General features: G+C 38.9%; 1 protein-coding gene across 9 annotated transcripts in view; it reads left to right on the forward strand.

Moving 5' to 3' along the window:
- Positions 1-27,041, forward strand: part of tead1b (TEA domain family member 1b) — a 44,609-nt gene extending 17,568 nt beyond the window's left edge. For 2 of the 9 annotated variants that reach the window (XM_026377947.1, XM_026377948.1), the window contains 11 exons: positions 13,114-13,178; positions 15,193-15,408; positions 17,720-17,731; positions 18,554-18,685; positions 18,959-19,005; positions 19,104-19,165; positions 19,962-20,086; positions 21,307-21,480; positions 23,901-24,041; positions 24,154-24,306; positions 25,290-27,041. In XM_026377947.1, coding sequence (XP_026233732.1) covers positions 13,114-13,178; positions 15,193-15,408; positions 17,720-17,731; positions 18,554-18,685; positions 18,959-19,005; positions 19,104-19,165; positions 19,962-20,086; positions 21,307-21,480; positions 23,901-24,041; positions 24,154-24,306; positions 25,290-25,403 — 1,241 coding nt within the window. In that variant the 3' untranslated portion in view covers positions 25,404-27,041. The remainder of the gene's footprint in view (positions 1-13,113; positions 13,179-15,192; positions 15,409-17,719; positions 17,732-18,553; positions 18,686-18,958; positions 19,006-19,103; positions 19,166-19,961; positions 20,087-21,306; positions 21,481-23,900; positions 24,042-24,153; positions 24,307-25,289) is intronic. The other 7 variants (XM_026377950.1, XM_026377951.1, XM_026377954.1 and 4 more) reach the window with 7 other exon arrangements.
- Positions 27,042-27,143: the final 102 nt, after the last annotated feature.

Raw genomic sequence — 27,143 nt, forward strand, 5'->3', positions numbered from 1 at the left:
GATTTTCATTTGTGCAGTGCACCTCTTTGGAATGCCATCAGAGATGATAAGCAACCACTGAAGTGGTCCTCCATGCTGCCACAAGTGATTGATTTGTCCAAAGCATCCAGTGATTTGTTTTTTAACAGGGGAAGGGTTCAGCTAACCATGGTGAGGCTGATACGGTGATGTAATCCAGGCCCATAGGGTTTATAGCAAATTCAGACAGACACTGCACAAAACCTCTCATGGCATTTGAGATAAAAGTTGGTGACAAGGAGACAGGTATTTTGTAGTTGAGAGACCCTGGGGATGGCATAGTGTTCCATACACAGAGCTCATCACAAGAGGAGCCGCCCTGAGTGCCCTTAAGCCCTTTGTTATCCTGGGGTAGAGTGCAGTTAATTAGCAACAGTCTCTATAGCAACTGTGTTGCAGTACAAAACAATTTCTAATTTCTGCTTCTTAGCTTATTGTGGTGTTTACCTGAAGTGTTTCCGATGTGCTAAGACTGGTGTTGGCTGGCGGTGTGCCCATTCTCTGGAGCCAACCAATTGTGATCACGATGGAAGACACTACATCTGCATAGACTTTATCACCCAGCACTTGTCATGGCCCCAGAGTTGACTTAAGGAGAATATTTTAAAAAGTAAAGGGAAATGGAGGGCACTGGCCCCAAGCCAAAGGCCCAAGATTCTGCACTTGCATAATTCACCTGCTGTGCTAGGCTGCATTCATTTATCCCAGAAATAGAGTTGATAAATGAAACAACACGATTCACTCAAATTGTATGTTTATTCATTGAGTTATGTATTTGTACTTGCCCCAAAAGCAAAATGGCATTGCTGAATATTTCTCACTTACTGTTGAAAAATGAGACAAACTGTTTTTTATTCTATTTCTGGCAAATAAGTATGTAAATACATGCTCTACTTGTACGCTCTGCCCATGCCTATCTAGTATTTTTCTTGTTTTTGCTCAGGCCACTGCTGTATTTGATGCCAGAGCTTGAAAGTCTATTCAAATGTAAATGGCCAAGATGTTTTCATGGTGTTTAAGGTACTTTTCTCTATCATTATATCTGGTATGAATATAGTTCTGATAAACACTAGCAGTCATCATACCACTAATTTCAAAGATTAGTTCTAAGAAATAACAAATACAGTCAACACATTGTGTTTCAAGCATACTGCTGGACAGTTTGCCTCTGTCCACATGTGTCCGATGTAAAGCTTTTCCCATTACCATTCTACTGTTTGCTCTGCCATCTCGTCAGTGATCCAGCCCAGACCCCTCCTGTGGGAACTAAGTGGCACTTGGTTTGCAGAGATGCCAAAGATGAGTTAGATATAATGAGCAGACCTGGCTTGCTCCCGGTGGCCCAGCTCTGTGCTCCTCTGGGGCTCGTCTCACCGGGCCGAGCATGCTCTGAGACAGAGCGAGCGGACCTGATCCTCCCTGCTGGGCGGATAATGAGGAATTCTGGGATCAGCTCAGGCTCCCCGAGTCACCTGCATTCACTCAGAATGGAGTGTGAGGAACTTCATTGCAGGAGAGGCATCACACACCTTCAGAATAATCCCTCATTTGTTCCCCTGCCATTGTCAGTGGAAGGCTACTGTGTTTTCACACACACGGTAGTGAAAAAAGTCCAATTATTTTATGCCTTTCTCAAAAAGAGTAACTGTTGAAAGTGTAAATAGCATTGATGCAGGTATGATGATGGAAGGAAGAAGTAATTTTGAGTTAGGATTCGAGACTTTAAGGTTATGGTTATTTATTCATCATGGGTCGCTATGGAGATGTCCTGTACTTTTTTTCTCAGCCTGACACATTGACAGATATCAAACCTGCGGTTGATGTGATTGGGTCAACAAGCACGAATTGACCTGGTTTTGTAATTTTCCTTCCAAACAGCGTGGACCATATGTCAGATGCTGCTCTATTCAACAGGTGTTTTGTTATAGACAGTTGTTGTGGTTAATGTTGTTGATGTTAATACAGTATTTATGCAATCAGCTACATGGCTCTTGTACAGATTTTATTAGTAATGTGCATGGAAACTACTGTAAACTTGTAGACTTTTAAGAGATTAGCCTGTGACATACATGACATGACTGGTCCAGTAGAAAGTGCCATATGTGAAGTAGGAGAGGTTATCACTTTGTCTTCTTTTCACTCTGCTAGTGTGAAAAGACTTTTAAACAAGCCTTTTCCTGATGTCTCTTCTGCACCTGTTGTTTTTCTCAGCAACAAGATGCACACATGGGTCTAAAAGGCCCAGTGGACACTATTCAGAGCATTTGGACAACAGCTGACAGAAACATCCAGATGACTTGAGATCAAGTGGATGCGATTGTACTTGTCATGCATCATTTAATTCCTACACACTACATCTTTAGCTTGTCATCCACGTGTGTTTCTCTACCTCTGAGAAAGTGCAATTAATGAGACTCAGCCCCAAAATGGATCTACATTTAGAGCTCCTCTGTTGCTGAGCAGCAGAATTGATTTTGAAGTGCATATTATTTCATGGTAGTCTACTCAGGGGACAGATTTCAGCTCTAACTCATGTTGTAGCGGCCAAGCATAACATGTTGTGACCCGTGTGAGGAACCAGTCTCCTGCCCACAGCCTCATGTTGTTGCTGGTTCATGCCTAACAGGGCTGCCTACCATGACCTGTGGTGATAGAGGGGCTTAGAGCATGAGCGGCACTGATACCAGAATGTGAAGGGATGTTCGAAGGTAAGGGCTGGATAATACAAAAGAGTTTATTTGTTTACAAGGCAGACATTTTATATTTTGCTTTGCATACTAAACATGCTATACATATTTATTTAACCAACAAGTGGCAACTTATAGCTTTGAAGTATGAATAGTGGATCATACCTAAACAATAAAATGTAATGCTTATCTATAAATTGTTTTTAAGATGCTATGCTTATATTTCGATAGTTTAGTGACATCCTGGTAGATTTTACTGCATTTCCAGATCCACATTAGAAAGACGCCAGACCAACAGACGTGCAAGTCTGTTTGGGATTTTTCTGATTGTGTGGAAGTGTTTGCACTGAGTGGTTGGGTAGCAGGCCGTGTTTCTCTGTCTGAATCAGGAGTACACCGGGTGTGTCCCTGCTCTGAGGTCTGTGTGAGGCCCTGTGAGCCGGGCTTCTGGTTTCAGGTTGCATGTTCCCAATTGGCTGCTTTTGTTTGACTAAAACACAGTGAGGCTCTGCGCTTCTTAAAGATGCAGTGTCATTTTTTTATGCTCACTCTAAGGAAAATCATCTGTTTTGTGCTGATTACATCATATTCCATTGATGAAACACTTTTATTCTGATGAGATCATCTCACAGTGATGGGACCATTTTGTGTAATCAACATATGAATGGAATCTGAATGCCAGTGTTATTCTCTCATCCACAGCACAGGGACTACACTCAAGTGCTAACACAGACTGTCATCTTTTTCTGTGCTGTTTGTGGGAAAGAGAAAGGTCTCTAAATGCTGAACAGCATCTCTGGAAACAAAGGAAGACTGTAGCAATACTCAAAAAATTACCATTCTCAATGATGTGTTCTGCTCTGACCTTAATATTTTATATGATTATTCCCATTACTATACTTGCAATGTGTAATGAAAGAGTAAGTCCATGTTTATCATGTTGTTACTATAGAAATATGAAGTATGGACCTTTCCCCTCTTCAAACTTACATTCAATTACAACTTTTAGTCTAGACTCTCTGTGTGTCTCATGATTACAAAAGTATGTGAAACAGAAGAGCCACCATGACCACAAAGTTTGACTTTTCATTTATACATATTGGTCTCAGCCAACATGTCTTCCTTTGTGCTCAGATGCTGAATTGATCCTGAGAGATTGAAAATATTGATTTGACTCTGTGTCTTACTTTGTTGTGGAGAAGGGGGGCAGTACACCTTCCTGACTGTTAGCGCCATGTTCACACATTGGACTTGCCACACAGTCAGTTCCTCAGGAGACTCATAATTACAGCCGTCCTTTCAGATTAGTCCAGCAGCCTGTCCAACTGTGGCTTCACTCTCTGGTCATTTATTTCATCCCTTTCCCTCTCCTGAGAGGCACACCTCAACACAATGACCAGGCCAGACTCTACAATAATGTATGTGATGATAAACACAGTGGCTCCTAATTGATAGAGTGATTCAGACAAGGCCTGGCTGTGCAAATTAGTCCCCTGTGAGTATATTGCTCAGAGTTGGGACTAGTGGGTTTCAGCTCTGGCCTCAGTTGAGAGGCATAGAGCTGGGAGAGAGGAAATAGAATGGGCTGGACCTGCTGAGTGATAAAGAGGCTGTCTTTACCTCCTCAGCCCCGTCTGAATACAGGCACAGTTCAGCAGAGGTTGGCTGCTGTAATCCTCTCAGTGTCTCCAGGAAGGCTCAGGTTAGTGACCTGCTGCTTTGTGATGTCTTGTAAGATTTTGAGAGAACACCTCACCTTTAATCCCCCACTGTTCAACTGACACATTAGCTCAACCGCTCCTGACCCAACCCCTGCGATAAAGCCTTTTATCCAGCTCAATAAGGTCATTTGAAGTTAAGTATTGATTTTGTTTGGTGTCCAGAGAAAAATGGATTTTTAAAGAGCTGTTAATTATAGTTGAGCACTGTATTATATATAGAGAACTTCATTTTTTCATGTGATAGCTCATCAATTAACTTCAAAATATCAAAGTCAAAATATTGCTAAGTTATTATGCTTTGCTGAAGTAGAAAAGTTGGTGTATTCACTGCGATACTTCAGGATCCACTGCAGCAAAAACAGATGTGTGTGGAGTGATGAGGAGAAATTCATACATGAAACAAACATCATTTTCATCGTATCATATCTTGGTATCACATTACAGCAGTGGATGAGTACCACTAGAACTAAAGACGTGGGCATTCTGTGCAAGAAAAAGCATGTATGATGATTAAAAATGCTTAGTGCTTTCATGGTCATAAAATAGAAAAAAGCTTTCAAATGATGTTTTATCAAAATAGATTGACACATAACAGAAAAGCCACTCATTGTCTTGTCTTTATATATCTTCAGTTTAGAAATTCTCAGGGTTTAAAATAAATGAACTACTCTTAATTGTAGGCTTTCTTGTTTTTTTTTTTTTTATCTCCCTGCTTCTCTTGTCTAAATGAGGACTGAATACAGTTGTTTCCTGTGGATATGGGAACACCCATGTACATATGAGGTCAGAACTGAAAGAGACTGTGAGAATTTTGTGACATCTGAAGGACCGCTGTATGCAAATTAGAGTATGTCTAAAGATTATTGTAATAATCACGATCCACGTAATCAAAATCCCAACAAGTTAAAAGTAAAAAATACATTAAAATTACATCAAACAAATATATCAGGTGTGTGTGTGTGTGTGTGTGTGTGTGTGTGTGTGTGTGTGTGTGTGTGTGTGTGTGTGTGTGTGTGTGTGTGTGTGTGTGTGTGTGTGTGTGTGTGTGTGTGTGTGTGTGTGTGTGTGTGTGTGTGTGTGTGAGTGTGAGAATCAAACACGATTCATAAATTCAGAGCCAGTTTAATGAGTAGATATATGGGCTGAACTTTTCCATTTTAGACTGCAGGAACTGGGTTTGCACGTGTGTGTGTGTGTGATTGTGTGTGTGTGTAGGAGGAGGAGGAGGAGGAGGAGGAGGGATTTCTATTGTGTCTTAGAGAATAGCTTTAGTGTTTGTGATCATTGTGGCGTCACGCATGCAACGTCTGGCCTTGAAGTCTTTCTTATGGACCCACGCTTCCAATGTGAAGGCCCAACAAAAAGCACTTGTAACAAGCAGCTGGTGGAGTCAGACGTTATGATCAACAGAACATTACTTTCTGACTTCTGTAGGGACTTGATTACTCAGTAGGTCTCGCATGCAAGGACTTGTAAATGTTGGTGCTACACCTTCCTCGGGAAACACCTGCAGGTTCTGGCCAGCTGCAGACCTTGTATATTTGGTTGTAATTGTTTAAGCTTACATAACTGACATATTGTGTTCTCACTAGAGTAGCTGTCTCAGTTATTCATCACACGGTGACCGAGTCTACAACATAGTCTTTTCCCTCTTAGCCAGGGATAACATAGTGCTAAACCCATAGCATGGCGCTTTCCCTCCAAAAAAGGGCACTGTCAATTTTCTTTAAAGCCACAAGTCACAGGTTCTCCACCACTTGGCAAGTGGTGGTTTCCCATTGATATTGCAAGTAAAAGGCTTCCTGCCCCTGCCTGCTGTTCCCAAAACCTGGGACAAATGCCTTCATATTGTTGGTTTAGTCTATTGTGATGCTAATGTCTGCCTGAGACCCTTGAGTCATCTATCACGGATGACAGGAAAGCTGGGGCTATTGTGTTGGCCCATCTCACACACACATACACACACACACACACACACACCCACACACACCAAGGGACGTAACTTTAAAGCAGAAAAACAGTTGCTTTTTTTTAAACAAGTTGCAACTAACAATTATTTTATTCATTTATTTTTTTTGATACATTAATTATTTAATTTTTTGAATAGTGGAAAATGTCTATGCCAATTTCCAGGAACTCAAGGTAACATTTTTAAATTGCTTCTCTTGTTGGAAAGACTTGAACCAGCAAATATTTGGTATTTTCCTTGTCAAAATTATTGACACTGAAATAAGAGATTGTTCAAGATTTGGTGAAGTATAGCAGAGCCTCATTTCAGTAACCATTTTTTTTATTTATAACTTCGTCTATTACATACAAATTTATAAAATAAATGATAACGCCCAACTCTATTTAAAGGAGCACAAGTTGACATTATCATATATCTCCTGTTGTACAACCAGTTGTCTAAAATACAGCTAATATAAGGAAAAGCTGCAAATATTCTCACATTTGAGAAGCGGGAACCATCAAATGTCATTTGTGCTTGTAAAAGGATTTAAATTAACAAATGATAATTTTCAGTCTGTTGTACTTAAAATGCTTCCAGTTTAAGCACAGTTTAATCATACTATAATAAGTGCCCATTATAAAACAAAGAACTGAATGAAGGGTTAATGATAGATCTGCCCTAATGTGCTGGGCAGTGTCACGTGTGTTCTCTGTTCCGTCAGGCCCTGCACAGAGAGAGCCGAGTGGTAAAAGCCACACACGTAGGCAATCTGCCGACTTATTCTCAGCCAGGCCCAGCGCTGTCTCATGGCAGAGTCCTGGGCCAGATGTGACTGTGGTTGTGCCCGCATTATAAAAAAAGTGCTGTCACAGGAAATGGATGCTTTTAAAAGGAGGAAAAATGGAGAGCAGTGAAGTATTGTTCTTGCCATGTACATAACCAAGCCAGTTAAATTTTAATATGCCATTAGTTAAATTAGCATCAATATTTATGTTAACACAGGTGCATAAAGAGTTCAATGACAAGCCTCTGTGTGTACAAGCTACTAGAACTTTAACACTGCTTTACTTAATATCACAACTGTGCTTTTATTTAGAAAGATGAAACAAGAAGCCATGTAAAATTAATATGTGGTATGGATTTTCTTATTATTCATATTTATTTTGTAAAAACTTTGTTGATCAAAACACTGCTTATAGCTTTTGTTGTTATATACAGTGGCAGGAAAAAGTAACCTTTTGGATTTTTTTTGTTTTGTTTTCTGCATTCATTTGTCATAAATTGTGATCTGATTTTCATCTAAGTCAGGAGTATTTGCAAATATAATGTGACTAAAATAATAACACAAACAAATTCTGATCTTTTATGTCTTTATTGAGAACAACCATAAAAACCTTGTAATATTAGTGGAAAAGAAAGTGAATTAATGACCTCAAAAAAGCTAATTACCAGAAAAGTCTACAGTTAGGCAAACAATCTACAAATGGAGACACTTTAGGACTGTGGCTACTCTACCAAGAAGTGACCGGCCAGTCAAAATGACCCCAAGAGCACAACAAACACTAATTAGTGAGGTAAAGAAGCAACCATGAGAGACGGCCAAAGACTTGAAGGCATCATTGGAACTGACTAACATCTGTGTTGATGAGTTTACAGTAGCTAAACATTGAGCAAGCTGGGTGTCTATGGCAGAACACCACAAAGGAAGCAGCTGCTTACTAAAAAGAACATTGCAGCACGGCTGAAGTTTGTGACTGAACAGATTGACACTCCACAGCAGTATTGGCAAAATGTTTTGTGGACTGATGAAACTAAGATTGAACGAAGACACAGCTCTACATAAGGGCTGTGCCGTACATATGGCAATGACCTAAAAGACTGGAGAAAGTCCACAACAGAATGGCTTCAGCAAAACAAAATCCACCTTTTGGAGTGGCCACGTCAGAACCCAGACCTCAATACAGATGCTATGGAACGGCTTGAATAGAGCCATACACGAGACGTCCAAAGAATATGACAGAGCTAAAGCAGTTCTGGCAGGAAGAATGGGCTAAAATTCCTCCTGAACAATGTGCAGGTCTGATCCCCAGCTACAGGAAGCGTCTGGTTGAGGTTATTGTTGCCAAGGAGGTCAACTAGTTATTAATTCCAAGGGTTCACATACTTTTTCCACTAGCACTATATTTTTATGGTTGTTCTCAATAAAGGCTTGAAAGTTTTTTGTGTTATTAATTTAGGCAAATTATATTTAATACAACTTAGATGAAGATCAGATCACATTTTATGACAAATTCACACAGAAAACCATGAAATTCCAAAAGGTTCACACACTTTTTCTTGCCGCTGCATGTTGCTAAACTGAATGTTTAGCAACATTTTGGGTTGTTGGAATGTTGGAAGTTACATCTAATAAACTATTAGGGTTGTCAGGGTGGTGGAGCAGTTGAAAAAAGGCGGGGGAGACCCTGGACAGGTAGCAAATCTATGTCAGGGTAAACATATAGACACGAGCAACCATTCACACCTACGGGTGATTTAGAGTCACTAATTAACCTGTCTGCATGTTTTTGGACTGTGGGAGGAAACCAGAGTACCAGAGAAAAGCCATGTATCCAAGGAGAGAACATGTAAATTCCATTCAGAAAAGTCTAGCGTGTTAGCACTAGGTCTAAATGGCTCACCTTTTTAAACTGATTTTCAACAGTCGTACAGGATATAATCCATTGTAGGAACACTGGGATGTACCTGTTTCCTTACTGCTAGAAGCCTCAGGAAGCCAGAATACAATGTACAAATTAACTTCATCACTGCGTCAATATCAGTATATACATGCAGAGAACCTATAGTGGCTGGAGTAGTTCTTAAAGTTAAACTGACTAAAGTTTCATTACAGCTGATGACTGGAAGTTTAGGGTATAAATGTATTTTACAACAGAATCAAATTTTGTAGTACCATCCAGTACCATAATATATTTTCAGCCACAAATGGCAGCGTACAGTCTTGAGAGCCATGCAAACACAGTCATTAAAAATAAAAACCTTGACCTTCATCAGATACTAAACTAAACCAGTGGCTAAAAAGAATATGAATATGAGTAAAAGAGTTTTTTCAAAGCACTATAATGTCTTTGGCAAAGTGCCACTGCTTCTGTCAGGTCGTGCCAGGGTTTACTTTTTGATGTTATGAATTTAATTCACATTTCCATGCTTATTGTGAGATGCATATGGTTCATATGGACACACATCATCACACAACTCTATTTTCAATATTGCAATATACATTTTTTAGCATGGAGAAGTTATGTGGTCTAGTAGTGTGTAGCATCACAGTGACAGACGCCATCTTTGAATTTTTGTGTGGCTAAAATGTAGTTTCTTAAAAATGGTAAATATATTTGTTGTCTCTTGTAACTCACCAGCATGTAGCCTTGTTTAATAGTTGATTTATTGGTAGCAGCTCACTGTTTTTTCACATAAAATAAAATACTGTAGACAAACGAGATCCTAAACAATCAGTTCATTTATACATCAACAGAAAACAGGACCTGGTCCAAAATATATATAAGAAGTTGCAATGTACAGTTTACGTCATAAAATGTTGGTTTAAACATTGGTGAAAGGTTATTTCTGAGTGTGATATCTCTGGGTTGGTCCACGGTGGGCTGTGACAGTACACTCCTTTGTCATTCACTACAGAGGAAGCCTGTCCCAGGTTCCTTGGAGAGAGGATGCTGAGGGCCAAATTGGATTTCTGACTGAATGAGGAATCAGCTACTTGGGGATGGTCTAGAGAAAGTTGATCCACCATCTCTTTGTTGGGCTGCTGCTGGAGTGCCATTCATATGTTGCAGATCTTCCAGATTCATTGAGATTCAGGGGAGAGTGCACTCTGGCCAGGTGGAGGGCTCCTCCAACAAATTTGCTCAGGGGTCACACTATAAATATTTAATCCTTTTCCTGTTGCTTTGAGTGACAGCAACACACCATAAAGAGTTAATTTTCTCAGTCTTCTCCAAGCTTCATGTCAACGTTCATTAATCATTAGGGACTGACTCTGTTAATTATAATAAACAAGAGTATTTGTTTGATGAGCCATCAACTGGACAGACGGATAGAAATGTAGATCTTCAGGTGATATTCCCACAGTTTCTCTGTTGAGTTCAGTATGCTGTGATTTAGTTTATGGCTCTACTTGAGTGCAGGTCTTATGATTCCTCTTGTTTTATTGACAGACATCGCCTGCTAATGAACATCCAATAAACATACATAATTACTGGCAGTACTTTTATGAAGAATTGTTCACAGATACTGCATGTGCTACTGGTGCTGCAGAATTGAGGACTCAGGTCTTCACAGACCTGGTTTCCTTACCTAAAACTGGCTTTTAGTCTGATTTCTATTTTAAATTTAAATATTACATAAACTCAATCTGTGTTGTATTTAAGGCATTTTATTCCTGAATGCGGACTATCACTTTTTTTTATTTTATTTTAGCAATTGTTGTTTTGCAGTGCAAACATTGGCAAGAAAAAAAAGAATGCATGCTACCCAGGACCCACTGAGCTTTTTTCCAGCCTGGTGAAAAGAATGAATTATTCAACAGTAAGCAAGCTTTCAGCTGGCCATTTGTGTGCTTTGATCTAGGAAGCAGGAGTTTGCATGAATGCCTGTATTGTCATGTTTCCACATTGTGTGAATTATTGAAAATAGAGCAGGCCTCGCTTCATCTGGTAAAGTTTACACTGCAGGCTGGAATTGTAAGTCCCCAAATGTTGTTTATTTGTCCCTTCAAGTCACGTGACATTCAGAATGGCTACGGTTAAATGTTGAAATGAAAAAAGCTTTGAGGTCAACCCTGACCAAGCACCAACTTGACATCACACCTCGCCCCTGTCTCTGCTCAGGGGGAACAGCACAATGTGTAGGTGCGGCACACAGCCAGCTATTTTATTTAAAGTTAAGGAACTTTGATGAAAGCTACGATCTTTTTTTCCTGTAATGCTCAAGGACATCTGAAATGCTCTAGCAGCCTAAAAAATGAAATTTCCTAAAACCAGTTTTGCAAGTTTGCTATGATGAAAATGCTTTATGGAATTCACATGCAGGCTTTTTTTCTTGTTGTAATAGCATTAGCTGCAGCAGTAGTATTAGTAATAGTAGTAGAGTTTAATGAATCTGTCAGATCATTTTCCTAAAACAACCAACAAAGAAAAATGCAATAACTATTACCAATTAATCTTCTGTGTTAATGTTTTGGACAGAAATTGCAAAAATTCCCTTATTGCAGCTATATGTTTTTTATTTTTTTGTATTTTTTCACCTTTCTCATCTGTGATAGTAAAATGAAACTCTTTGAGACATTTGATTGATTGATTGATTATTCCTATATGGACATGCCTGGTGGTGCTATAATTAAAGTTGCTACAACCAAAGCAAATAGTCCTACATTTGGCACTTCTGAGCTGTATAGAGTGTCGGTGCCTCACAGCATGAGGCTTTAACTTTATGTTTCCATCACACAAATGGAGAAAAAAAATAAAGAGGCAGATAGAAAAGCAGCTGCTCTGTCGTCTAGGGATCTATCCAACACATCTGCTATGTTCTGCTGAGGTTTACTCCTGTGTCCTGTCGGATTCTGTGATCCCTGCTATGTAGCCACTGATGGGAAATGCCTTTCCTTCTGATTACCTAAGATACTGCTTATTAGCACATGTGTGAAACGTTGTGGTCCCTTTGTGTCATAATAAAAGTAAGACCTTTAATTGATAATGAAGTGAATGTAGAAAAATGTTTAATTACATTGAGGGTTTGGTGCATTTCATAGAGGAGTAGAACAGATCCATGGCATTGGTTGGCTACAGCTGGACACATAATTAGAGTGCCTCCTTACCTATAATTTGTGTAATAGTTTTGGTTGGCGGCATGTTATTACCATATGAAAGGGCTAAGCAGGGGTCATGAGCACTGCTACAGCAATTAGAGCAGAGCTGAGGGCAGAAGAATGTTTGGAGCCGTTGTTAATTGGAAATCTCTACAAAGCTATGCTTTAATTATAATTTAGTCAGAGCTGCACTGTTTTAAACCCAATATATTCAGTTGCCATTATTTTCTGTAATAGTATGAACAGCTAGGTCTGTTTCCTTTCAAAGCATCAGGCTTTGAAGAGAATGAGATTGAATTAGATTAATGTGAAAGGCTGTGCTGCTGCTGCCAGTAGTTTTTTTTTTTTTTTCATGCTAATGTCACATGTTGTTTTCACAGGGAAACTGCATCTGGTTTGTGTAGGAGATGTACATACCTTCTGATTTGCATATACTCAAAATACGGTTAGAGACCTGGTGGTTATAGCTTTGTTTTTATTCCATGACTACTGCCTGGGAAGTAGCTTTGTGAATGAATGCACATTGGGACTACTTGTAAAGACTATAATTATCAATTGTGAGTAAAGCTACACATCAGTCACACAGGTTTAACCAGTCATTAATTAATTGCAGACATTTAAATGTATCTATTGAGTGGTAGTTAAAAACTGTTTCTAATCTCATAATATGCTATATTTTTTTCAAGAGCTTAGCAGCATTTGCTTGTTACATTTAAATTATTGCTAAGCACATTTTACATGGGAACGGTCTGAGTGACTATGGAAGGTATAAACCTGGTGCCATCATGTGTGTTTTTTTATTTTTATTTTTTTTTGATAGTTTTACACTAAAAGCAAATTTTTCTGCTCACACAGGCCGGAATGAGCTGATCGCCAGATACATCAAACTTCGAACCGGGAAGACGAGGACTCGGAAGCAGGTAAGACAAGAGAGGAGACGTCTCTGTTGGTGGAGTGTCAGAGGGATGTCATATCTGAATATGTGCAGACAGTTGCCTTTGTTTCTGCAGGAAACAAACTAAGCTAGACACATTAAAAAGTGCAAAGACAAGGGGTCTGTCACTGCTCGGTTGCATGAACAGATGTCGCTGGATTATGAGATTTCCTGAACTGTCACTCTTATTTGTACTTAGAAGTACATGTATAGGAACTGTAGTTACTCTTTTAAAAGCTTCTACACTATGTCAAAAAGTATTAAATGATCTACAATAAAGCAGCTACTATAATGCAATAAATACGTGAGCATCATTTTAATTTGAAAAAGAGAAGCCAATGTAGTTCATCACCACAATATTCCTCCTCATGACTAAATCATGGAGGTCATACACTTGGCTAGAGTAGAGGCCTTTATTAATAGTAAAGTGGAAGCCATAATAGATTGGTACCGTTTCTGAGTATTTGCTGTAGTCAGCACTGGAGAGTGCATCCTGCCTTCTGCAACATGCTCGGTACGTTGCAGACACATCACTCTTACTGCAGAGTTGAGCTTAGATTGCTCCAACTGTGATGAATTTATCAATCTGTCTTGTAAATATGACGTGAAATAAAGCAAAATTCAGGGCAGTAACAATATGAAACCCACTGATGGATCTCCTCCCTAAACAGGAAAGTAACTGTATGACCACTGATTTGAATGATAAACAAGCTTGTGTTGAAGGTGACATTCGATCACTGTGTGAATTGATCAGTCTGGATGAGAAGGCTGTGCAGTTCCTCTCTGTGTGGCTCTTCTCCTCAGCACAGCCTCAGAACGAGAGAGAGTTGTTTACCTGCTGCTAGACGGACAAGTTCTTTCAGTTTGAAATTATGTCTTGTCCTGTAATTCAGTTTATTATAGCTGAGATCAAATCAGTCAGAGTTTGGATAAATAAATAGTTGTTTATGTCAGTTTTGATTCACTTATTCAGCGTTTCCAATCTTTTTAATGTTTTCTGTGGTTGTAAACTGAATATCCACTTAACAGAATGTCAGAATTAAAGCTGCAACTACTTTTTTAACAATAATTTATTAATTGTTTAAACTATTTTCTAAAGGACAAATGCCAACACTTTTCAGGTTGCAGCTTTTCCATTTTTATTTAGAAATAATCAAATAAATGAGAAAATACTCACAAGGGAATATAATCATTACCAGCAGCACTCATTTTCATTACCAGTTTATCTGCAGATTATTTTAACAATTGTCTTGTCTAACATGTCAGAAAATAGTGAAAAGCCAGTATTTTTTCACAGAGCCGAAGTGATGTCTTAAAATGTCCAACCAGCAGCCAGAAGCCCAGAGATGTTGAATTTATTATAGAAAACAATAGAATTAGTCACAGCAGAGGCTAGAACCATGTTTGCTTGATTTATTTTTATATCAACCTGAGCAGCAAAAGAATGTGTTTGATTTTGAATATTAGAAATGTTTACCCACAAAAGAAGCACTTGATGTTTCCTTTTTTGTTTAATTACACAGTTGCTGCTAGAAAAACTCACCTTAGATGTGATTTGAGTGTTTAGTGCCAGAGGGGAACAGAAATCCACTCTGCAAACCTGTCAGCAACACACATTACCTCTCGTTCAAACTGCTAGTTGTGCTGCTGAATGTCTCATGTGAGGATATTAAATAACTTTGAACTGTGTGAATGTCAGAGGTAAACTTGGCTGGTGAAATGCCTCGCCCAGCTCCCATAAGAATACTAGACAGGCCGATTCTCATTCTGCACACAGCAGATCACATCTGTGTGCTCTTAATGTGTGCTAAAGGGGCCTGCATCCTCCTTAATCAGTTCACTTAAGTGACGACAACACACAGCATAACGCTTTATTGGCTGTTAGCTCGGTCTGTGGTTTGGACATGTTATGCACCTTATCTCCCTCAAGTGTTTTGAAACAAAGAAATGTGTAATCCACTTTGTACTTTTTATTTTTCCTTTTCTCTTTTTTAATGGAGGTGTCTAGTCACATACAGGTCTTAGCAAGAAAGAAAGTTCGAGAAATCCAAGCTGCCATTAAGGTACGTCTGGCTTTGCCCAGTTGCAGGGGGCTTTTCATTGCCATGGTTACAGGCTCTTCCTTTGTTTTCCTCCCCTCCCCTACCCCGCAGGTGTCTAGTCACATTCAGGTTCTTGCCAGAAGGAAATCTCGTGAGTTTCATTCCAAGCTAAAGGTATGCGCTTTTCTGCTTTTGGGCTTGTTGGTTGCTGTGTCTTTACTTCCTGTTTCCCGTGGTGACAGAGTGAATGCCTGGTGCTCTGACTCCCCCTAACCCAAATCATCTGCTGACTGTAGTCTGTTCAGATTTCCTAACCTCCCCCCCCACCTGCTCATTCCATCTCTCACGCATACTCGTTCAAGCTCTTACTGTCCGTCTACTTTGTTTCATCTACATTTGTTAACTTTTCATTACTGACCTTTGCTTTGAGAGCAGCTGCTTATAATTATATAAAATTACTATGAAAATTTTGAAGACATTATTTTCACTTCCATCAATAAAAATACTATTTTGGATTAATAGCAAGCACTCCACAGCCATGGGTACTAGTATGTTTCCATTATAGAAGAGCCTGACTAATACTGGATTTTTGAAGCTAATACCAAAATCCACATTTAAAAATCATTTACTATACTGTATGTTGACGAACAGTCTCTGTTTTACTTAATATAACACACAATGCATTTTTTTATTTAGTTTTTGTCACTAATATACAAGTTGTACTGAGACCTGCCCTAGGTAAACAGTACCAAACATTTCCAAACATGCTAGCGGCTCTGTAAGACAGTAGTTACTCATAGCAGTGCTCAGAGCTAAAAGCAACATTAGCATGTAACATATTTAGCAAATATGGGGTTTACCAGGTTCACCACCTTAGTTGAGCATGTTAGGCTACTAGCATTGGCTAAATAGCACTTTACAATGATGCTGATAGGAATGTCAGGAAGACGTAAATGCCAAATGCCAAATTTCACACAATTTGTTTACTAGTTGTTGAGACATTCAACAGTTGTGCTAGAAAACAATTAGTTTACACAAATGTTTGACTAAGTTTCTCGGCAATCCATTGACAGTTAGTTAATATCTGAGTCTGTACCATCATGGTGTCTGACTGACAGACAAACCAACCCTGTGATTCCTACAACTATGCTGCTATCACAGCTAAAAATAAAGACCTAAAAGTAAATTAAATCTCTTTAGAGCTCCATGGAGGAAAAATGTTTTTAAAGATAAAACCGTTTTAAATAATGTAAAAATGTTTTTCAGTCTCTTGTTATCGGCTGATGTATACACTAGTATCGATCATGCCAGGCTAAGAACGGCCACTATGCCAGGCTATAATGTTTACTCTGATTATTTGTAAAAATTAGTAAACCCACAATTAAAGTGCAGATGTCAGGAAGCATGCTGGCATTGGCTGTTGGTGGCTGAGAGCTGAAGGTCCAATGAAATCTGTCTGCTCGCATCTCTTACTAAGCAGACATCATAAAAAGGGGGCATGGCAAAGGGTGTCTGTGTTTAAAAAGAAAGAGGAGAGTACTCCTCAGTCTCTTTTGACAATGTAACCCAACTTCTTCCCGCTGTCAAAGGCTCAGTGGTGCGCATTCAGAGCAGAGAATGGCAGCGAAGCTGGCTGTTTCTGAAATGCCCTCTCTGCTTTCTTGTTCTCCCTTCAATCTGTTGATAACTCCAGGCTCTCACAATGCGATGGCTGTTGCTTTTCTTCCTCCCAGTTCAGATGTAATCATTTCAGAGCGTTCCTGTCAGTTATTTCAGCTATAGTAAAATCTGCTAATATCACTGAAGAAATATTTTCAGAATGTCAGATTAAAATAGGGGAAAAACTATTGTGAAAGAAGAAATCTTAAATAATACTGACCTATAATTTAAGGTATTTTATAAAGTAATGCTTGTATATCAAAGGGCACTCAACCCATGTGCCATTTTCTTCTTTCTTGGGGAGCCTACTATACATTTTGACTTTCACACTTTGCTCCAATCCCAGTATTCAACACGAATTAATGACCCCTCATTAATGTGCGTTTGTGTGTGTGTGGTGAGACAGAGTCAGACAGGCAGCTAGCCAAATGAATGCCTGGTCTTTCATGGGCACAGGCGGCTGTCTGAAGAAAAACAGACAGCTTTTGTATGAATCCCTGTCTTTTCTCATTTAAAGCAAATTAGAGTTCAGTGGCAAAGAGAAATACAAGTGTGCCCTTCATTTTAGCAGCCATCAATGAAAACCTGCCATTTCTGCTCTTGTCTACAGCATTTTAGTTAAAGTACAATGATTACTGTTTCTATTCTGTTTTGTCTTGAGTGATGACTACTGATCATATTGTGAAAATTATAGAGACCAAGACATTCACTACTGAGATCAAGGATAATTTGCAAATACTAATGTGATAATCCATTATTGTTTATTACACATCTCACTTCAAGTGAATCATAAACCTACAATAAAACCCTGTTTGTTTGCATTCAGGTTACGAGTATGGTAAGTATTTATTTTAATTATTTGCGATGCTGTTTGTGCTTTATTTAGGGCCTGAGTCGTCCTTAAGCTGCTACGTTTGCTTTTGTACTCCTGCCATAGTGACACAATAGCTGCTGCCCAGTGTTTGCTCAGTTTATGGTGTGTTTGTGTGTGTTGTCGTACGATTGTCATACTGCACCTTGACTGCTCCATCAGTTGCCAGCATGCTTATCCTTAACTTCTGCCATCTGCATGTGCCAGTGTGTGTGGTGTATACTGTGCTTTTGAGTTTGTACCAAACGCAGCAGGTCAAGTATGACTTTGTTAATGCACATTAACAAAGCACAATTTATAAAAACAACATGCAATGTGTAATGCACTTCTACTGGCTTTTTTTTTGGTAAAAACTCTCTTAAAGAATCGAAACGCAGCTGCAAAAAAGTCTTCTTACCCACAGGAATTGAAGGCTTTCAGTTATACTCAAAAAAAAAAATCTTTTTTTGACATGCAGACAAATGCAACCTTGATAGAAGTGCTGCTGAATGAGTTTTAAAAACATATTTTAGTGGTAGATTAGTCAACACGAAAACTTTTGTTTAAGTGCATACCACTGCTAACCACTGTATTTTGGAATTCAATGGTAATTGTTTGACACATTCCTTTAAAAAGTGTTCATACTTCAGAGCAATGCCGATGCATCTTCTTTTAACCCGCTTGCTGTTTACTGTTGAGAGGTCAGGGTGTTTTCAGTGTGTTGTTTAGTCTCTGGTTGTTGCTACCTCTGCAACATGCCCCATCCCCCCTTCTGTGTTAGTGCTAAGCCTTTTGTGACTGCTGTTAAAGGACCAAGCCGTGAAGGACAAAGCCCTCCAGAGCATGGCCTCCATGTCCTCAGCTCAGATCGTCTCTGCCACGGCTATTCACAACAAGCTTGGCCTGCCAGGCATCCCGCGCCCAGCCTTCCCTGGAGCAGGGGTAAGAGCCTCGCTGGCACCCCACTATTGATCCATCCTGTTCACTTTCACCCATGGCAGCCATGGGGCCAACCACACAGACACTGGGCCAAATCACATTACACACCACAGCTTTGCACAACTGCCCCAATCAGATAAGCACATGATCAAAAGGAGTGGTAGTCAAGATAACTACATCCACTAAACATAAGAGCTAAGAGCCATTTTGATCTTGTCGCTAACAGCTGCTCACAATCTGATGTTCTTTGTGGTCTATTTTTGTCTAATGCTTTAGTTATGGCAGGGTATGATATCGACTGGTCAACCAGGATCCTCACAAGAGTAAGTATCATACTTTCATCTCAGAAAGGAAAATTTCTTCTCAAAACAAATTCTTTAGAAAATGAAATTTATTATGTTCTGTGGAATTTCTCTTTCAGTATCAAGCCTTTCGCTCAACAAGCCTATCCCATCCAGCCAGCAGTCACAACAGCCATTTCAAGTGAGAATTTACTTTACCAACTTAAAAAATGACCATAATGAAAATCGCACTTTAGCAACCGTTTTCTGAAGCTAAAAACTCCGAGTTCTTTGTCCGATAACTTGCACGGTGTAGTGACTCTCCACACAGTCTTTTCTTAAGGATCTGGTTTGTGATCAAAATAAATCACTTTCAGCAACATTTCAAAACCTTGTCTTAGTAAATAATACTGCTTAGATATAGACAACTTCCCATCTAATCCACAGGACGTGCACAGGACACAAATTTGTTCTCACAGATGTAAAGTGTTATTGTGAATTAGGGCTGTAAATTAGATGGATGTGCCGTCAAAGTAAAGAACCGAAATAGAAAATCAGAAACCTGTTGGCAGTAGACACAGAAGTCTGTGAAGCACATTTTCTTTCTAAGGGCAAGGCTATTTTTTCCATTAGAACAGTTTTTTTTAAATCAAAATACTGAATAACAACAATTACATTTTAAAATATTCATTTTTTTCTTTGTTCACACTAAGTCACATTTCAGAAATACAGTAAGAAAATGCTCATGAGTGCCAGTAATGCATAAATCAAGGCCAAATCTTGGAAAACAAATATTTCCCAAGGGTTTGTGATGTGCTGTGATCTAAACAATGGTTTTAAGGGCAAGTACAGGTTTTATTTGAAGGGCTGTGTGTTGTAGCCTATAATGACAAAATTACATATTTATTTGTTCTAGAATTAGCATGTTCATACTGTACTATGAAACGACACACACTAACAGTGTGAATCTCATTATTATTATTGTGCTGTTGCTTCAGGTTATGAACCTACAGCAGCTCCAGCTCCCACGGCACCAGCATGGCAGGGTCGCTCCATCGGTACATCTAAACTTCGACTGGTGGAGTTCTCCGCCTTCCTAGAGCAGCAAAGAGACCCAGACTCAGTGAGTAAAGCATTACACTAAATCATGACATCTCACTGTCTCATGGTGTTCGTTCCCACCTCTTGCCATCCAATGCTGGGACAGTTTCCCAGACAGACAGCTGAGAGGAGGAGAGGTCTGGCCTGTGGGATACACAGCATGAAAACCTGCAGAAATAATAAACGACTGTATAATAATGAGTTCATTAAACTGCATTTCTGAACACTATTTATACAGCAGAACATCCACAGACTCGCTGAATTGGAGTTTATTCATTTATTCATTTCTGTATACTGTATCAGCTGTGAAATGTTTTGACCACAGTTTCCTGTGCTTTGTTTAGTGTCAATCCCACTTGAAATCCATCTTAATGTGCAACTTAATTTTAGAGAATCTGCTCTGTGAGGGTTTAAACTAAAGTAGTGCCACATGACAGGGTTTCATACAGTCACAACGACGGCCAATAACCTCTAAAATCAAAGGTTATGCCGAATAGTCATTTGTCCTTCTGGTTTTGGCTCTGCATCTTGGTTATGAGGTTCAACAGACCACAGTTCTTCTCTACTCTGTAGATGGAAATGAAAATGTCCTCAGTTTAAACATTAAAAAACACTTTAGCCACACTCTATTGCAAAAACAAAGCATTCACCTTTCATTTGATGTTGGCAATTTAGGTTCATTGTAGTAGTCTTTGGTTTTCATGTGTACAAAGACTAAATTGTGCTCATCTAGCATTAGCACTTGAGATAATTTGTTTTTGCTGTATGGTTTTGCCTAATTTAATGCTTCAGATGGATCCATCTTGGTCAGAATTTGTGGTTTTATAGCTTTCGTGTCTATAATAAATTCACAGCCGTAGCTTTTAGAAAATTCCATTCGGGCATTCCCAGCTCAGTATAATATAAATAAGGGAATCAGTTTGTGTTTGGTTTAGTGGAGCAGAATTATATTACCTAATTTGAACATAATAAAATAGATGCCCAAAACCATGCAGACAGTCCAATAAAAAGCATAGCGTTATTGTTATATTATTACTTCTGATCATCTGAGCGTATTGTTATCAATCTAATTCTAGCTACCGCTTGCTTATTTTTGAGGTTATTTGTCAGAAAATACTTTATGTGAGGATTTTAAATTCAGACAGAGTAGATTTTACTTTTAGTGTGTAGAAATGATACATCTTAATGTTTTATGTTATCATAAGTACATATATTCCTAACACCTTTTACGTATTCTTTCAGTACAACAAGCACCTATTTGTACATATCGGGCAGACAAATCATTCCTACAGCGACGCATTGCTGGAGTCTGTGGACATTCGTCAGATTTATGATAAATTTCCAGAGAAGAAAGGAGGACTGAAGGAGCTGTACGGAAAAGGGCCACAGAATTCCTTCTTCCTTATAAAATTCTGGGTGAGTGTTATCTGTCAGCCACATTGATAAGATTGATGAGCATCAAACTGAAGTGGTACAGCTTGATTATCTTTCACTCACACTGGTTCTGATATTGTTATTTTGCACATTGTGAAATGTTAGATGCCAGAATCCTGTTCAGTAGCGTATTCTGCTCAGGTTTGTCTTTGGAGATTGGGCATAATTAGTATACACAGAGAAGATTGCCCTCTTAGTGTTTTCAGAATGCACTCCGCTATATTTGGACTTGCATAGCAGGAGAGCTTTTGATCAAAGCACTCACTAATTCAATGTAATATCTCCAAACAATGGAGTGACCTGGTTGCATTCCTAATGGCTGTTTAAACATTGCATGTATTTCCTCCCTGATGCAAAATGCTAACTAGCGGCACCCAACAAAGTAGGACTGTATACGCTGAGACCAAGTCCCCTCAAATTCCTTTTGAAGTGACCGACCAATCTAAATTTCAAATGAAAGGCAGAATCTGCACAATAATGAATGTATAACTGCTTTGCTTAATGAAGGAGGAGAATGTTGTAGGAGGATGTCTCCCCTTTTTGTATCCATAATGAACAGGATGTTCAGGGCATAGAAAGGCTGCCCTCCGGGAGTAGACCCATTCAACCTTGTAAATCAGTCTTTTAACGTAACTTCATTTAATCCTCTTTAGAATCTTGTTTCCAATATGGACACATTAACATGCTTATTCAGATGTGGCCGAGATCTTCGAATTTAATATGCGATGTCCATGTATAATCTCAACAGGTCTGTGTTCAGACAGTGACAGAAATTCTTGATGTAGAATTTAATTTAACCAAATTTAATTTGACTTCTTCTACAAGGCCAGGTACACGCTGTGCTGTACTCACTATGTACTGTACAAATTCTTTTTACACTATTCAAGAAAACATTTGTTTTATAATAACAAGATACAATGCCTACACTGTCAGTTTCATTTCCAGTGACTGAACAATTTTTTATAATCAAGAATCAAATGTGAAAATAATGGGATTAACCTACAGATTTAATACGCGAGTCTGCAGCTCCCCTCAGCTTTATGGAGCTTTGTTATCAGTTTCAATTTGTTGTTCAGCTGTGTGGGCTGTAAGTTTATCTTCTTTTCTCTGTTTTTCGGAGCAGTAGGTTGAATTTAGAGCAGCTTGAAGTATTCACATCCTTTTCTCTTTTTGCACGCTCTTTTTGTATCGTATATTAATTTGGAACAGTGATATTTTTGTCTACCCAAAATAGTTATCAATTTCTGATTTAAAATAAAAAAATATAATTTAAAAAAGTAATCAGACATGGGTCCTTACATACTGTCATCAGCTGTATCCAGTTTACTTTATTTATCTTTGAGATGCGTCTGTGTGGATCTAATCCACCTACGGCAAACTGAATCAATTAGTGAGTTTAAAACAAAGGTACCAACCTAGAGTGGACTTTGGAGCTGAACACACTGCATCTTAAGACACAAGCAAATAGACAAAGTGAGAAAACTACTTCACTAATTTAGCAGAGTGGGCACAGCATTTACAAAACATGCAAATGCAGAACAAACCTGTTGCTATGGAAAATCAACTAAACACATCTGTTTTAACCTAACGGCATGTTTCAGATATATACAGACATGAAAAATAAATGTTGGTACCCTTCTGTCAAAGAAAGACAAAAGTCACTGAAATAACTTGAAACTGATAAAAGTTTTAAAAATTTACTCATGAAAATCTGAAATTGCTTTTGAGTTGTGGTTCAACAGAAGCTGAAAACCAACAAATGAAACTGGCCTGGTCTGAACCCTTAACTAATATTTTGTTTCACAACCTTTTGAGGCAATCAGTGCAGTCAAGCAAGGTGACAAGGAACCCTATAGTAAGTCTAAAACAGGGGTGTCAAATCCTGGACCTCAAAGACCCTCTTCCGGCTTTGTAAACTAGAAATGTAGGATCTTTTGTTTTGTTTTGTTTTAAATCCATGTCAAAACAATCTTTCCCTCTTCTAGAGCCGATATTGGCTGATATAAGCTTATTGCAGATGTATTGGTTTTGGTGTATACGTCAGCTAATTACAAGAAAGGACTGTAGGACTGCCAAACTAGCACTGAATGACTTTATAAACACTGACACCATTAAGAACTGACATGTTTAGCTTTCACTACTAGTTTTTGGATCTGTATTATGAGTACTCATAATGTTTACGTCCTGTTTTTAGATCTCACTCCTCACAGAAACCTTCAACGTGCCGGTCTTCCATGTTCCTTGTTCTAATTTCTTTTGTTGTTGGTGTGTAAGGATAGAGCACCATTATTGCTCCATTTTTCCTGCCCCACATTTACCTTTTGGTTGCAGTGTTTTATGTATTATTACTCTAAGTCTAAATACAAATGTTCTCTGATACACTCCTTTTTTCTCTTCCTTAGGCTGACTTGAACTGCAACATTCAAGATGATACCGGATCTTTCTATGGAGTCACTAGTCAGTATGAGAGCTCAGAAAACATGACGATTACATGTTCAACAAAGGTCTGCTCCTTTGGCAAGCAGGTAGTCGAGAAAGTCGAGGTATGCACTGAGATCTTTCCGAGTGAATAATAACGTGGTATGAAAGCTGTGAATTACAACGATTATGTGTACCACACATTTTTATTCTCTCTTTTCCCCTTTTATTCCTCAGACTGAATATGCACGGTTTGAGAATGGACGATTTGTCTACCGGATAAGCAGGTCACCCATGTGTGAATACATGATCAACTTCATCCATAAGCTAAAACATCTGCCAGAGAAATATATGATGAACAGTGTGCTGGAGAACTTCACTATCTTATTGGTAATCACTTCACTGACCTGAGTGGATGAGGTCCTTCTCCACGACCCTCATTCGTCTTCACCTTCTCTCCTTTGCAGGCAGGGTGTATTGGTGGCTACAGCTGACTTAAGAAAATATGGGGGTCTCAGTCTGAGAGGTTCTTGAGATGAGTTCCCCACATTCCTCTCATTCCACAGGGGATGAGACACAGTGTGAGGAGTCTTGTTATCTGCAGGGGAAAGGGAAGGATAAGAGGGGGCAGGAACCCCTGTTATTAACATCACATGGGGTCTTAAAGTGTCATTCACCTCTACTGACAGGGCAAAATAAATAAATGTGGGGGAGGGCACAGACTAGGGCCCCACTTTCCAAAAACCATCTTAAAGCCAGGATGATTTAAACATCCATTTTAGGATTAAACTTCAGATGCTCTGAGAAAAGATACATAAACAAGAGGCTCCTGCTGATAGGTTAGGAACCTCTAACACGATCAATTTCTTTTCATTGTCCTTTTCCTCCTTTGTCCTGAATAATCCATCATTTATGGTGGCTATGATATTTACTTCAAGATTGTATGGAGCATTTCTAACTGATGGTATCACCACACGTACACATTAGATGATATAGATATTTGTACAACTTGTTTTTAGGCATAGGGCCGTAACCTCTGGTGCGAGAAGCAGCTAAATTGATCAGTGTTTACGTTCTCAAACATCCCGTCATGAAGTAAAAGCTCTGATCACTGAACATTGAGCTTTGTTTCAAGTGTTAAAACATTTGTTTGAGTTTACAGTGTTCAAGCTATCTGACATTATAAAGCTTTCTCTTACTGTAAGTGCTTCTTTGGGGAAGAGGGGAGGATAAAAGAGCATTAAACACAGTTAAATACTGATCAAGATAAACAGTTATAATTTTAAATCTGTGCTTTTCCTTTGTAACGAAAGGGGTTACACAGATTACAAACCTTCTCTACTAGAAAGTAACTCTAAGCCTTCTTTTTGCAGGTGGTGACAAACAGGGACACCCAGGAGACGCTGTTATGTATGGCGTGTGTATTTGAGGTTTCGAACAGCGAGCATGGTGCCCAGCATCACATCTACAGACTGGTAAAAGAATGAGAGGCTCCGAGTTCTCCCCACAACCCCCTTCTTTTCATAGACTTACCAACCTCAAAAACAAGTGGCAGTGCCTCTACCTGAAAGTCACACCTACAATGCTTTTTGGTCATGGTATTGGGTGAAGTCAACTGTTATAAATTTGTTTTAATGTAAGTGTTTGTTATTTGACTGCAGCTGTGAATTGCGGTACAGTTGTTTTATGTTTAAATACAGGAATTCTTGTTTAAAATGTTGAGTTGGTCTCTGTTGGGTATAAATGTGGCTGTTCTTAAAAGACTTTACTAGATTCATTTGGTAAGTGGAAATATGTGTGTTGTCTAATACTTAGTTATGTAGACTAAGGAAAAAAAAATGGTTGCTGGCTCTTTTTACCAGTGGCCCGATGTGGTCTGTGTAAGTTGTTTGAGTGTGTTTTGTATGTCTGTAGTTCACAATTGGTAGATTCATGCTGTAGATATACAGACATGCACCCACAGCCAATAGATTTTCCAAAGAACCAACACTAACACTACATACACAGTAGCTGAAAGCAAGTGGTTGTGAATATTGCGAAATTACTGCTATTTCTTAAAAAAAGAAAATCAGCTTTCAGTAGTAGATTTATCCCTGTTTAAGCACTCCGAGTCTTAGACACTACAGAATGAATGCACTGTGAAAATACCACAAACGTTTTGCCTGCATCTGCTCCATAATTGTAGAAGTCTTACCACCTGCTAAGCATTTTGTGCTGCAAACGAGTCTTTCCTCTGTGACAGCTGATAAGAGAATTTTTAGGTTTTACAGGTGAAACGTACAGCTGAAATTACTCTAACCTGACTCATTTTGTCCCAAAGCACTTTGTTCCCCTTTCCTGGACTTTTTTTTTCTTCTTAGATCTGTGGATTTAGAACAAGAGCTTAAATAATCATAACACTACAAATCATGTGTAGACAGCTGTGACTCTGCCCCCTGAAAGACTCTCTGGGATCTCTGAGTGTTGCTGCCTTCATCTCCACACTATGTTCACATGTTTCTGTGGCCTAAACCAATCCCAAGCCTTAAACATGTTAAAAGCAGTGCGCAAACTCCAAAAGATGCCACTAAAACTGTGATCGCCGTGCGGGAAGACTCTATACGTTTGCATTGTGTAAGAAATTCACAATACAATCTGCCAAAGTGTACAGTGCCTTAGAGTATAATCTAACATTATTCTTTGTTTCAAGTCTAAAATCTGTTCTGTGGAGGCAGAAATAACTCACAGGTATTACTTAGTACATCTCTACCATCTCATGTGAGAAGTTGTTTCTTGTAATTGGTACATTCCTAGAATTATAGTTTTTGTTGTTGGTTTCTGAGGCAGTACACTTCTGTTTACTTAAGTTTGCAAATTTAGGCTCAAAAACAGTCACAATACTGGTGATATTTTCCTCTAAAATATCAGCCTTTATCCAAGAGTGTACTGTCAACACAGACCGACTGCCTTTCCTGTTGTAAAGGACCAAAAATACAGAAATACAGTCAATCTTTTGTCATGTCCTGCATAGTAGCAAGGAAGTGCCTTTGGTTGAAAATTTGCAGCTTCAGAAAGATCACACTAAAAATCAAATGTTGCTAGACCAAAAATGAGACACAAGTAAAACCAATCACCACATTGCCTTTTTTAAAGGATTGTAATCGCCGCAGGGGAAAAGCTGGTTACCGGTTAAATAAATGATTTATTCATTTTTATTATCAAATTATGTATTTGAAGAAAACCTATTT

Source organism: Anabas testudineus, chromosome 3 (genome assembly GCF_900324465.2).
Source record: "Anabas testudineus chromosome 3, fAnaTes1.2, whole genome shotgun sequence".
NCBI classification, from domain to species: domain Eukaryota; kingdom Metazoa; phylum Chordata; class Actinopteri; order Anabantiformes; family Anabantidae; genus Anabas; species Anabas testudineus.